General features: G+C 40.0%; 1 protein-coding gene across 16 annotated transcripts in view; it reads left to right on the forward strand.

Moving 5' to 3' along the window:
- The window catches only part of RBFOX2 (RNA binding fox-1 homolog 2), a 278,293-nt gene that overhangs the window by 53,694 nt on the left and 209,625 nt on the right, over positions 1-14,974 (forward strand). The window contains exon 1 of one of the 16 annotated variants that reach the window (XM_020883943.2): positions 8,984-9,114. The exons of 14 other annotated variants lie outside the window; for them this stretch is intronic. In XM_020883943.2, coding sequence (XP_020739602.1) covers positions 9,073-9,114 — 42 coding nt within the window. In that variant the 5' untranslated portion in view covers positions 8,984-9,072. Of the gene's footprint in view, positions 1-8,983; positions 9,115-10,278; positions 10,306-14,974 lie in introns of those variants that run through there. One more of the 16 variants, XM_070453972.1, reaches the window with a different exon arrangement.

Consider the following 14,974-nt stretch of genomic DNA (forward strand, 5'->3'; position numbering starts at 1 on the left):
TGTCTGACTCTTTGCGACCCCATGGACTGCAGCATGCCAGGCTCCCCTGTCCATCAACAACTCCTGAAGCTCGCTCAAACTCATGTCCATTGAGTTGGTGATGCCATCCAACCATCTCATCATCTGTCATGCCCTTCTCCTCCTGCCTTCAGTCTTTGCCAGCATCAGGGTCTTTTCCAAGGAGTTTGGAGTTTCAGCTTCAGCATCAGTCCTTCCTCACAATTAGTATTTAAGTGTTATGCTGCCAGCTAAGGTTAATATGCATTTCTGAGCTACTAGGGCATGCTGCAGTCCATGGGGTCACAAAGAGTCGGACATGACTTAATGACTGAACAACAACAAGGTCAGGACTCACCTCTTACATATCGCTTTTGTTTCTTGTAGCACCTAACACAATCCTGAACACATAAGAGGTGCTCAGCAAATTTAATTTAGTGTGATCGTGTATAACTCATGGATTGTTTGAGTTGATATATGTTTTGGAGGAAAACTTCAATTGTGCATTTTATGTACATTCATGGTGTGCCTGGAAATTTTTTAAACATGCACTTAAAATGCTGCTTTATTAAAGTTTGTAGAGAAAATCTATGAGAATGTCTTCATGATGTTCTTTACTTGAACCAGGACATGAATTCAGTAATTGTAAAGGAAAAAATGATAGATTGACTACATTAGAATTAAGTTCAGTTCAGTTCAATCGGTCAGTCGTGTCTGACTCTTTGTGACCCCATGGACTGCAGCACGCCAGGCTTCCCTGTCCATCACCAACTCCCAGAGCTTATTCAAACTCATGTCCATCAAATCAGTTAGTGCTATCTTTTCATTAAAATGCACCATTAAGAAAATAAAAAGGCATACCACAGAGTAGGAGAAGATATTTGCAATATAGGTGTCTGGCTCAGATCCACAACATATAAATAAGTTCTACAAATCAATATATAAAAGAGGTCCTATAAATCAATTTTTGAACAGGCCAGAAAAAAAAAAAAGTAGATACTTCACAAAAGATGATATCCAAATGCCTCTGAAGTGGTTATCATCAAATTAACCTTCAGGATAAAGCAAATAACCACAGTGAGATGCTGCTACAGTAACTCCAGAATGACTGAAATGAAAAAGACAGACGTTACCAGGTGTTAATTCAGTTGTTCAGCATCAGCAGCCCTCACGCACTGCTGCTGAGGGTGTTTGTTGGAGCAACTTTGAAAACTAGGCAGTTGGAAATACCTACCAAGGCTGAACATAAGTGTGCCGTGTCATCAGCAGTTCCACTCCAGATACACGCAGCAGAAATGTGTACATGTGCACCAAAGAATATGTACAAGGGTGTGCATAGCAGTGCTTTAGTAATAGCCCCAAACCAGAAATAGCACAGCTGCCTCTCAGTGGTGCTAACATATTTTTCAGTAAGGTAAATTATATTTATAAAGCAGAATACTTGACAGTATTGATAATGAATGAACTGTTGCTATGTTCAGCAGATGAAACGCTTTCACAAATATGATGTGGAGTGTAAGAAGCCTGCCCCAAAGTACATAATGTGTGATTTCATTTATATGAAGCTTAAAAACAGGCAGATTAAAAAAAAAAACAAAAAACAGGCAGATTGAATCTGTGGTGTTACACTCATTCCTGTGAGCTGGTAGGAGTGACTTTGCCAATGCCCTGGATGGGCTTCCAGGGTGCTGATCAGTTCAGTTCAGTCCAGTTCAGTGGCTCAGTCGTGTCTGACTCTTTGCGACCCCATGGACTGCAGCATGCCAGGCCTCCCTGTCCATCACCAACTCCCAGAGTTTACTCAAACTCATCTCCATTGAGTCGGTGATGCCATCCAACCATCTCATCCTCTGTTGTCCCCTTCTCCACCTGCCCTCGATCTTTCCCAGCATCAGGGTCTTTTCAAATGAATCAGTTTTTCATATCAGGTGGCCAGAGTATTGGAGTTTCAACATCAGTCCATCCAATGAATATTCAGGACTGATTTCGTTTAGGATGGACTGGTTTGATCTCCTTGCAGTCCACGGGACTCTCAAGAGTCTTCTCCAACACCACAGTTCAAAAGCATCAATTCTTTGGCACTCAGCTTTCTTTTTAGTCCAACTCTCACATCCATACATGACTACTGGAAAAACCATAGCTTTGACAAGATGGACCTTTGTTGGCAAAGTAATGTCTCTGCTTTTTAATATGCTGTCTAGGTTGGTCATCACTTTTCTTCCAAGGAGTAAGCATCTTTTAATTTCATGGCTGCAGTCACCATCTGCAGTGATTTTGGAGCCCCCAAAAATAAAGTCTGTCACTGTTTCCACTGTTTCCCTATCTATTTGCCATGAAGTGATGGGACCAGATGCCGTGATCTTTGTTTTCTGAATGTTGAGCTTTAAGCCAGCTTTTTCACTCTCCTCTTTCACTTTCATCAAGAGGCTTCTTAGTTCTTTGCTTTCTGCCATAAGGGTGGTGTCATCTGCATATGAGGTTACTAATATTTTTACTGGCAATCTTGATTCTAGCTTGTGCTTCATCCAGGCCAGCGTTTCTCATGATGTACTCTGCATATAAGGTTTTCTCTGTGCGCACACACACACACACAAGTTAAATAAGCAGGGTGACAATATACAGCCTTGACATACTCCTTTTCCCGATTTGTAACCAGTCTGTTGTTCCATGTCCAGTTGTAACTGTTGCTTCCTGATCTGCGTACAGATTTCTCAGACAGGTCAGGTGGTCTGGTATTCCCATTTCTTTAAGAATTTTCCACAGTTTGTTTTGGTTCACACAGTCAAAGGCTTTGGCGTAGTCAATAAAGTAGAAGTAGATGTTTTTCTGGAACTCTCTGGCTTTTTCGATGATCCAGTGGATGTTGGCAATTTGATCTCTGGTTCCTCTGCCTTTTCTAAAACCAGCTTGAATGTCTGGAAGTTCACAGGTCACATACTGTTGAAGCCTGGCTTGGAGAATTTTGAGCATTACTTTACTAGCATGTGCGATGAGTGCAGTTGTGTGGTAGTTTGAGCATTCTTTGGCATTGCCTTTCTTTGGGATTGGAATGAAAAACTGATGTTCTCCAGTCCTGTGGTCACTGCTGAGTTTTCCAAATTTGCTGGCATATTGAGTGCAGCACTTTGACAGCATCATCTTTCAGAATTTGAAATAGCTCAACTGGAATTCCATCACCTCCACTAGCTATGCTTCCTAAGGCCCTACTTGACTTTGTGTTCTGGGATGTCTGTCTTTAGGTAAGTGATCACACCATCATGATTATCTAGGTTGTGAAGATCTTTTCTGTATGGTTCTTCTGTGTATTCTTGCCACCTCTTCTTAATAGCTTCTGATTCCATTAGGTCCCTACCATTTCTGTCCTTTATTGAGCCCATCTTTGCATGAAATATTCCCTTGGTACCTCTAATTTTTTTGAAGAGACTCTAGACTTTCCCATTCTATTGTTTTCCTCTATTTCTTTGAATTGATCACTGAGGAAGGCTTTCTTATCTCTCCTGGCTATTCTTTGGAACTCTGCATTCAAATGGGTATATCTTTCCTTTTCTCCTTTGCTTTTCACCTCTCTTCTTTTCACAGCTATTTGTAAGGCCTCCTGAGACAGCCATTTTGCTTTTTTGCATTTCTTTTTCTTAGGGATGGTCTTGACCCCTGTCTCCTGTACAGTGTCACGAACCTCCATCCATAGTTCACCAGGCACTCTGTCTATCAGATCTAATCCTTGAATCTATTTCTCACTTCCCCTGTATAATCATAAGGGATTTGATTTAGGTCATATCTGAATGGCCTAGTGGTTTTCCCTACTTTCTTCAATTTAAGTCTGAATTTGGCAATAAGGAGTTCATGATCTGAGCCACAGTCAGCTCCCAGTCTTGTTTTTGCTGACTGTATCGAGCTTCTCTATAGAGGGTGCTGATAGTGTTCTTTTTTTTTTTTTAACCTAGAAACTTGTTTACATGGGTGGGTTCACTTCGTGGAAATTCACTGAGTTGTATAATTCTGATTTTTTTTTCCCATTTCTGTATACAGTAGTCACTTCAGTAAAAAGTTTGCTTAAAGATTAGATTCCACTTTTGACCTGTGATTGTTTTAGCCTATAGACGGCTTTTTCTCTTTCATACATTGTTGTTGTTGTTCAGTTGCTAAGTTGTGTAAACTCTTTGCTACCCCACGAACTGCAACACACTAGGCTTCCCTGTCCTTCACCATCTGCTGAATTTGCTCAAACTCATGTCCATTGAGTTGGTGATGCCATCCAACCATCTCGTTCTCTGTTGTCAACCCTTTTCGTCCTGCCTTCAGTCTTTCTCAGTATCAGGGTCTCTCATACACACACTACTCCTTTGTCAAAATTGGCAGGTTGTGTGTATGTTCAGTCGCTCAGTTGTAGCCAACTCTTACAACCCCATGGACTGTAGCCCACCAGGCTCCTCTGTCCATGGGATTTTCCAGGCAAGAATACTAGAGTGGTTTGCTATTCCCTCCTCCAGGGGATCTTCTCGACCCAGGGATCGAACCCATGTCGCTTGAGTCTCCTGCATTGGCAGGTGGATTCTTTACCACTGTGCCACCTGGGATGCTTAGGTTGTGGGTACCCACATGCATTTATATGTTTATGTATTAGAGATGTTGTATGGACATGAAGATGCTTCTATTATTAATGTAAATATGCTTGTCAAATAGTCAACCCACCAAGTTTCAAATGATGAATCAACTCCGCTGATCACTGTTTAAACCAGTTCTCTGAGAAGAATAAGGAAACTTTCACTCTGCCTCACAGAACAGCGAATTGGGAATTTGCTCTGTAGAGCAAATAGAAGAACCTCTTCATTCAGTGTTCTCAGTCACTAAAGGCTTCATATCCAGAAGAAGGCACCTCCTTTTAACCTTTACTCTTTATAAAAATTTAAGGTGTAATTGAAATATAACATTGAAATATGTATATATGGCAAATGATTAATATGGCTAGTTAACATCCATCACCACACAAAATTTTTTACTTGCAGTAAGAATTTTTAAGATCTATACTGTCTTAACAACTTTCAGATATATAGTACTGTATTATTAACTGTAGTCATCTTGCTGTCTGTTTATATCCCCATTTCTTATTTATTTTATAACTGGAAATTTGTACCTTTTGACCATCTTCACCCATCTCTCACCCCAACCACCAATCTGTTCTCTGTTAGGATATTTTTTTGTTTTGTTTGTTTAAGATTGCTCATGTAACCTCATCTGATATTATATTTTGTCAGATACATAATTTGTAGATCTCTTCTTCTGTACGGTAGGTTGCCTTTTCATTTTGTTGGTGGTGTCTTTTGCCGTGGAGAGGCTTTTTATTGACCTTTATCATGCAACTAAAAAATAGGAACTCTTCACATGATATTAAAAAATTTTCCATCCTTTACTCTGGAAGTTAACTCAAAATAAGGCAGTTTAGGAAAACCTAACCTGGTTGAGGTAGAAAATCCTGTTGCATTGACTTCTCCCAACAGGCCATCTCTCTCAGCTCTCTTTGGCCTTAGTTAAATACTTGAAAGTCCTCCTAAGTTTTCCATCTTGTCTTCTGATCATACCATTGTAAAAATTCATTCTCTCTTCCTGGAAGGCCCTTACCTATTTCAGGGAACTCCTGAAATTCCTTTCCCATGACACTTGCTAGAGGTCCCCATGTCTCTTGTGTCCTCTCACTTTACCGTATATATTCGTCTCTGCCATGTCACATACCACACATAACTGTTTGTCTTCTAGTACTAGTCTTTTGAGATTTATTAATTGACCTGTGGTAGAGGTTCAATAAATATTGAAAGGATGAATGATTGGGCATATTTTCTGAAAGACGATAGCAGTTTTCTGCAGATTAGAAGTCAATTATAATATTTGATATTGCTAGATACATTTTAACTTTTTTCAGAAGTAGTGATACTTTGGGTTAATTTTTCAGTAAACCCAGGAGTGTGTGTTTACAGCAGAGGGCACATTGTGGCAGGAGGAGAGAGTGATGCTGACTGATTCACATGGGTGTCAGACTGTAACCTTGGCCTCTTTAGCATTGTCCTCTTAACAGCTGATACAATTTTGGTGGAATCTCTGGAGAAACACTGTGAAATGTTCTGGTTCTATATGCAGAATTTAGAAATCATAAATCTAACATATAGCTCTTGACTGCACAGGGTTTACAGATTAAAATCAGCAGATGAGACTGTGTCGGCATCAGGATGTTATAATTGGGCCAGTATAGGCATTAGCCAGTGATAATTTTGTTCATCTCGAATATTATAAAGTTAAATTCCAGAATATGTTATCTGAAGCTTTATCATTTCACTTCAGCATGTAATTTCTCAAGCCAATTTTAATTTTAAAAGGTGTGAGTAGAATCGTTGCCATTTGCCCAGAAGTTTAGACTAATAGGATTAGATTAAGAAATGAGTAAGTATGGAGTGCCTGCTCAGGGTTTAAAACTGTTAGTGTTACCTAAAAAGTGTGACTTTGACCTTGATGTTAAGCAGCCTGTATTTCATTGATGATATAAGAAAACACAGATACATAGTGATTTCTGACTGTTTCTTTCCACCCCCAACTGTCTGTAAATGGGAGGCCAAGCAGAAAAGACAGGCTGTGAGTTCAAACAGATCTGGGTTAGAATCTTGGCTTTAAAAAAAACTAAATAATGAATTATATGATGGTGGTCACATTGACATCTCTGGAATTGTTGTTTCTCTGTATGCTAAGGGAGGTAAGAATATATGCAACTAGTTTTTTATTTATTTTTGAGAGTTAATAACAGTCCATATAAAACCTCTGGCATATGATAAGTGCACTTTAATGGGTGTTTGAACGAAAGTGAAGTTGCTCAGTCGTGTCTGACTCTTTGTGACCCCATGGACTATAGCCTACTAGACTCCTCCATCCATGGGATTTTCCGGGCATTAGTACTGGAGTGGGTTACCATTTCCTTCTCCAGGGGATCTTCCTGACTCAGGGATCGAACCCGGGTCTCCCGCATTGTAGACAGACGCTTTACCGTCTGAGCCACATAAATACAGTTTTATTTGCAGTAGTCAGCTTAGTCCAGGCCACTGGTGATAGATTTCATGATGATAGCTAACAAAAGTCAAGCTCCGTAGTTGATTGGATTGGCAGTCTTGGAAACTGTGCTTCAGTCTTCCCATTGTGGAGTAAAGTAAGTGACCTTCTGTTTGTTTTTAAGAGTATTAAGGAGAATTGTTAGAAAAGGGTTCATCATATTTAGCCTGTGGAACCATCTGACCAGTGGTATCACACAGGGAATAGTTTGTTACGGAGTCCACGTGGCGTGAGATAAGGAAGCAGAAATCTCAGAGATGGACATAACACTGTATTCCTGTATGCTGTATTCCTCCTCCATCTCCTCCTCCCCTTATCCGCCTCCGCATGTGAGTTTCAGTTGTTTATTAGCAAATACTATGTCCTTTGCTGTCTTCTGTGGTAGTTGTGAAGCTTACTCTGGATGCCTGTGTGTTAACTAGTGGGACATTTGGACTTTGCTGAAAGTTCCAAATTGTTTAAATTCTGTTTGGGGCAAATGACTATTTCTTATTGCATGAAATCATTTTCCTTTCATGTCTGTTTTTTCACTGGAGAGTTGGTGCCCTGGAGCAGAGTCTCTGCTCTGCAAACCCAAAACACAGTTTTTCTGGGTGTGTCTTATTTTAATCCAGTCCCTTTCATACTGTAAGGCTCTGACCTGCTGGGAACCTTATACTTGGTTACAATTAATGCTTTGTCCTTTAGAGTCATATATGACTGGCCACTGGGTTGACTCAGCGTTTAGCTATCAAATATGGCTCTGAGAAAAAGTTATTTCCCTAGAAATGGGCAGCTGCACTGGAAAAGAAACCTTGGTCCATTTTGAGTCATTTAGGGAAAGTGAGTGGCGGTTTCAGAATTGAAGTTAGGACCAGGCAGAGAAAGGGCAGGGCCAGCTCCAAAGCTGAGAACCAGTTAGAACTCAGCTGGGTTTCACAGAAGTAGAGACCTTCGGGGGAGCTTTCTGTGATTCGAGAAGTTACGTGTACTTTGTACTGTATCTGTGATTATGAAAGGATAATTATTTAGAAGTTGGCATGTTCTTCCTTTGTGGATAGTTGATTTCTGTTAATGTCCATGAGAATTTCACTACTACTGAGATGTCAGCCTACTCTCTATTCAGTCCCTTTGGTCCAGGGACTTGAACTACTTTACATTAATTTTGTCAGTAATTCTTATAACATCCCTGTGTGGGAGCTTCTTTTGAAGTGAGGGATGTCAGATCTTGCTTCAGTTTACATAGCAGGTCAGTCTCTGGGATGGAAAATTTGACCCAGGATTTGTGGTTCTAGGATTAGCTTGTTTGGTTCCTGAAGTGTGCAGTCTTTCAACTTCATTTCTCTCCCCTTTTGTTCCTCCTGTTTTCCCTCTGCTGGAGGAAATAATATCAAGCAAATAGGGAGAGATTGGTCTTCTAAGTGGTTAGAGACTTAGGAAATCTGCCTCTAGGCATAGAGTTTCGGATCCTTGGCTTGGGATGGAAGAAAACAGCAGAAGACTGATATCCCAGTCCGTGACATGTCCTAACTGTTTTTTTGACCAGTGCGTACTTTTATTTTTGTTCTTTTTTTTCCCCTTGTTGCTAGAAGAGGAGGCTGTGAGAATTTTCTCTGTGCCAGCCTTATATGTGGGACGGTCCAGATGTTTTTAATGCTCAGCAGATACCATTACTTGCTTTGGGTTGGGGGCCAGAGAGGAGGAGGTGAAGCAGCCACTTTGGGGTGGGGTTGGAAGGAGGAGGGTGGAATGTAGGAAGAAGGACGTTTCTCTGTGTTTTCTTAGTCATAGGACTCTGAATCCCAAGTAGCTAAATTTAGCACAGGTTCCTGTTGAAAGCATCATTTTTTGGGGGCGGGTGGTGAGGGGAGAACGGAAAACCTTTTTGTGTATCCTGCTCCATGAAGCCAATAGGGAAGCAGGAGGAGGTGAGGTTGCCATGGAGATGGTAGCTGTGTGCAAGGGGAGAGCAGCAGGGTTTAGAATTCCAGGAAGGAAGAGAGAGTGATGTCATCAGATTCCATGGACCAGCCCAGGAACCCCTGTGAGGTTGGTGGGGAGTTGGGTGTGCGTGGGGGTGGTGGATGGGCGTTTGTGCAAGGGAATTGTGGCTTCACTAAGGTGTGGGGAGTCCAGTTCAAGCAGAGAGGTTGGTTGTGTGGAATCGTGCTGATCTGAGTTAATGCCTGCTTTTTAAAAATCTGTAAATCATTCTGAATTTGCAGAATATTTTCTTTGTTGAAAGGATATAGTCATTTAAGAAAGGAGCTAATCTAGATGTAGAAATATAATACCTTTTTAGAGTTCTGTTCCCTGTAGTATTTGTGTATGCCTTTATCCCTTGTATGTGAGGGTATTTGTGCACCTATTTTGGATCTATAGTTGCCTTTGTAGGATGCCTTTTATGGTGCTGCATGCAGTTCAGTGCTTTATTATTAATGCTTGATGTTGTATTTATTTTTCTACGAATGGGTGTGTATAAATAAAGCACAGTTTTTATTTTTAAAAAATCTGAAAGAAATTCAAAGCGTTGGTTTTGCAGCAGAAAACTGCATGCTTCAGGACAGTCATTCTGAACATATGCGTGCGTGTCTGTACTGATACTGAAGGGCAAATGTGTTTCTTTTGGAATGACTGAGGGGCCAAATATTCTAAAAAACAAATACAACTGAATCTGTGCATCCAGGTGAATATTGTCCTTCAAAATAGCCACTTTGACTGTGGTGATATAAGCACTGTGCAAAACATAAAGAACTCTCCTTTGGAATCAGCTTCAGAGATGAGTGATGAGGAAAACATTTTTAATATCTGACACCGCATTTTTTATATAAAAAGAATACCTAGTTTGATCAGACTCTGGCTTTCTTTGAATTGGCTTTTTCTGATTTGGGGTTGTCAGAAAATCAAACCTATGTTCAAACGATGAGCTTTTGTCCCAGTTAAGGATATTTAAAGTCATAGGTTTAGTTTCTGAAGGTATTTTCATTTTCAGATCAAGAGCTCCTAGATTATGTAATTTAGCGGTGGCTACATGATTGATGATAGTATATGAGGAAGAAGAGTGTTCTGTGGTGTGTCAGGGCACAGACTGAGGAGCCGGATTGACTTAGGTCTGCAGCCTGTTCTCCTGCTCAGTGACTGACCTTGGACAGGTAGCAGCCTCGCGGTGCATTGGTTTCCTTATGTCTAAAGCAGGGATGGTAGTGCTGTGCATACCCACCTTACTGTATGGTGCTGAGGGTAAGTAAACTGATACGAAAAACACGTTAACATTTAGTATGTGCTCAGTCAGGGCTTGGTTTGGCTGTTGTCATTAATAATTATACATTTCTTTGAATTACACAATTATGAGGTAGATGATTTCAGACACCACTGAACGTCCAGGAGGGTGGGCCTTGGGAATCTGTAATTGTTCAGTGATTCCCAGATGATTGTGATGAGCAGCCAGGTTTGAGAACCCCTGCGTTTAATCTACTTTGAGTATGGCCCCCGCACTAGATGTGCCATCATTTCCTGAGATCTTACTAGAAATGCAGAGTCTCAGGTACCCCACCAAACCCACTGAATCAGAATCTGCATTTTTAACAGGACACCCTGCAGTGACCTGTATGCATGTTAACATTTAAGAAGCACTGATTTTCCTCCACCAATGAGGGTAACTGGGTAACAATTCCAAGTTACAAGGTAGACTGTGCTCATGCGTCTTCTCAGTCATATTCCTCTCTTTGTCACCCCATGGACTGTTGCCCACCAGGCTCATCTGTGATGGCATTCTCCAGGCAAGAATACTGGAGTGGTTTGCTGTTTCCTCATCCAAGGGATCTTCCCAACCTAAGGATCAAACCTGCATCTCTTGTATCTCCTGCATTGGCAGGTAGATTCTTTACCACTGCACAACCTGGAAAGTCCCCTCCCCCCCCAAAAAATGGGATTCTCTCTGTTACTCTCATTGGTAGAAGAGAAACAGTCAGGCGAAGCCAATTTGAGCTTGCACGTCCCTTCCCTGTTGCCTAGCCTGGAAATAAACACTTTTCTGGACTAAGTCACTGAGTAATGGAAAGAATAGAGTTATAATTGTGCCTCTGGCCCTACCACTTATTAGCTGTTTGGCCTTGATCTAGTCATTCAACCTCTCTGAAGTGTCCTCAACTGATCATGGAAGTAACACCTGGACCATGAAATAATGGAGTGGAGCTTGTTCAAGAATTAAGGTGTGATGAGATCTGATAGAGACTGCCCTTTCATGAATTCATAGTAGTTGACCATTTGTTTTAGGAATTTAAGTTTTTGTGTTCTTTTAAAAAATTGCTGTTTAAAAAAAAACGCACCACAAATTCAGGTGATATCATTTGAAGTCTTTTAGGCTAGTTCCAGGCAAGAATTGACATGGCATTTATCAGAAGATCTTTGAATTGTAATGAGCATTAACTTCTTTCTGACCAGGAAATTTACAGGATAAGAGGAAGTTTGGGGACTTGCTCTGGGGACACCAGAAGTAGATGGGGGAGAGTTTAGGTCAGAGGATTGTTAGCTGTAGACAGTAGGGCATTGGAAGCAACAGCGAGAGTAGAAAACAGAAAGGCCTGTTGTCACTCAGCCATACATATCTTAGGGGACTGAGGAGTCAGGGAGGATTGTGAACTCAAAGTATGTAATCAAAATTGTTATAATAGCTTTCCTCTGGAGGGTGGCACGGTGCTTTGTATATATTATGCCTGATCTTAACATCTCTACAGGCACAATAGATCAGCAAGGTTGAGTAATTTGCCCTAAGTTACTCAGCTAATAACAACAGAGCTGAATCATGTTGAATAGTAATGTGAGTGATGAAATGATTATAAAAGTGAAATTGAAATAGCTATTGTATGCCAGTTAAAGTACAATTTATTATGTCTGTATTGACCCTTTGGACTAAAGGATTGACATGTTAGCCTGTCTCAAAGGAATTTTGGAATGCTGCAGTTATCCTTTTAGGATATATTTCTTTTATACTCTGGAGGCTAATTTAGAGGGTTTTTTTGTTTGTTTGTTTTTGTTTTTTAAGTCTTCAGTTTAGTGAAATAGCAGTTTCAACTGAATATCACAACATAAGAGTTGTTTGACCATGGGATTTTGACCTTGACCCATGATAAGAGATCCATTTTACATGACAAGGTAGTATAGTTAGGTGTTTATCTGTATATATGTGACCAAAACACGTTTCATGGAATAATTCTTACCCTTATTATTAAAACATGAGGTACTTGATTCTTTCTGTTTAAAAATTCTATTTAGTCCAGTATACTGACCTTAAAGTGTGGTCCATGGACAGCCCCCCACCCCGACTCCGCAAGGTGCACCAGAACCTTTTAGGAGGTCTTCAAGGTCAAAATTCTTCATAACATTAAGATGTTCTTTGCCTTTCCTACTATGTTGACATTTGCACTGATGTATAAGCAATGATGGGTCATCCTAGTGTCAATCAATGCACCGGCACCAAACTGTACTGGTTAGTAGTCATTATTTTTTTTCACTGCCACAGTCTTGCACTTAAAGGAGAGGGGGGGAAAAGCCAGTTTATTGCTGTCATGTAATGAAATGTGTCAATATTGAGATCTTTATAATTTAGTGAACCAGTATTTTATAAATGAGCAATGCATGATGTTACATAATCATGATAGGTAAAAAAAATTGTTCAAAATACAGGACAGGCCAATGGATTTTATGAAAAATTCACTGATATGCATTGCCACACTGCAACTAGCTTTTAAGGAACTGTCACTTTGCAAGTTTTGATATTATATTAAGGAAGAATATCCATAGATATGTGAAAGTACTCCTACTTTTTACAAACACATCTGTAGGAGGCCAAATTTTCTTCATATACTTTCACCAAAATAAAATGTCACAACAGAAGCAGGTATCTTAGCCATCTTCTATTAAGTTGGCTGTGAAAGATATTTGCAGAAAAATGTATGACAATAGCATTGTTCTCACTACATTTTTTTGTATGTTTCTTTCCTTTAAATTTATTTTAATTGGAGAATAATTGCTTTGCAGTATTGTGTTGGTTTCTGCCGTACATCTATATGAATCAGCCATAGGTGTACATAAATCCCCTCCCTCTTGGGCCTTTCTCCCACCCCTGTAGATTGTCACATAGCGTTGGCTGTCTGTTTTCCAGATGGTAATGTATATATTTCAATATACATTGTATATGTTGTCCCACCCTGTGCTTGCCCGACTATGTCTACAAGTCTGTTCTTTATGTCTGCGTCTCCATTGCTGCCCTGCTACCATCTTTTCTAGTTTCCATATATATGTGTTATTATACGATATTTGTTTTTCTCTTTCTCACTTACTTTACTCTGCATAATAGGCTCTAGGTTCATCCACCTTGTTAGAACTGACTCAAACGTGTTCCTTTTTATAGCTCAGTACTATTTCAGTGTATATATGTACCACAACTTCTTTATCCATTCATCTGTTGAGAGACATCTATATTGCTTTCATATCCTAGCTATTGTAAATAGTGCTGCAGTAATATTGGGGTAGATGTGTCTTTTTCAGTTATGGTTTCCTCAGTGTTTAAATGCCCAGGAGTGGCTTTGTTGGGTCATGAAGTGAAGTGAAGTGAAGTGAAAGTCGCTCAGTCGTTTCCAACTCTTCAACTGCATGGATTGTAGTCCATGTAATTCTCCAGGGGAGCTTTCCAGCCCAGGGTTCGAACCCAGGTCTCCCACATTGCAGATGAATTCTTTACCAGCTGAGTTGGGTCATATGTTACTTTTATTCCTTATTTTTTAAGGAATCTTCTTACTGTTCTCCATAGTGGCTGTATCAAAATACAGTTAATTTTTGTAAAAGCTTTCATGTTAGCATAGTGGTTTGTTACTGGTATTTTTAGTGAATTAACAAATAGTTTTAAAACTGCAGTTTTAGTTTCTAATAGGCAAATACTAATCTTTATTAACTCCCATAAACAAAAGTTCTCTGGGATCTCTAGTAATTTTTAAGTGTGGAAAGAGATTCAAAGACCAAAAAGTTGAGAACTGCCACTTTAACTTTTGATTTTATAATAATGATTGAGATCTCTTAAATCAGTCGTGAATGGGTCTTGACTCAGTTTGAGTCAGATAGGAATTGAGCCAGATAGGAATTGAGCCAGGTAGGAATTGCATTGTGAAGGCAAGGAGGACTTTGCTCGATTTTACTTGAGTTGAGTTGATGTGGGAGAACACTCTTAGGTGTGAAGTCACTTGAGTCAAGTTGAGATCTTCAAACCCATCCAGATCTTGCCTCCTGTGATGTCCCTTCTTTGTGATTTCTTCAGGCTTTTCTAACTGCATTGTCAGCCTTTTACATTTGTTCCTTCTGGGCCTAATATTTACCTTTTATTGCATGATTCATGTTGTGCTTGTTTACATGTCTGTCTCTCTCACTAGACTACGAGTTCCTCGAGAAAAGAGTCAGTGACTTATTTGTCTTTCTGTTTCTACCATACTACCAGACACATGAATGTCTCTCAGTAAATGTTTGTTGAGGGAATAAATAAATAGGGGGAAAAAAGAAATGGACAGGTGAGGCCAGATTTTAGAGTCTTTGGAACTTGATCATGTAAGCAGTGGAGAGCCATTAGCATGGGAATGCTGTGAGTGGTGGTTGTGGAATTAACCCTGGCCCTGGTGAGAAAACTGGGAAGAGGTGGATGAAGGCTGCTGGACCAGCTGAGAAACTGTTAGTTATTTCGGCTTGACTTAGGTGACCCAGGCCTGAATTAAGGTAAACGCTTTTGCTGTAGGTAATAAAAGATGTTTCCTGAGGAATATTTTCAAAAACAGAAACCAAATAATATCCATTTTACCTAATGTTTGTTGCATACTTAGAACATTCTGAGTACTGTGTTAAAGGCTTTTTGTGTATTATCTCA

The sequence above is a fragment of the Odocoileus virginianus genome, chromosome 23 (genome assembly GCF_023699985.2).
Source record: "Odocoileus virginianus isolate 20LAN1187 ecotype Illinois chromosome 23, Ovbor_1.2, whole genome shotgun sequence".
Classification (NCBI taxonomy): Eukaryota; Metazoa; Chordata; class Mammalia; order Artiodactyla; family Cervidae; genus Odocoileus; species Odocoileus virginianus.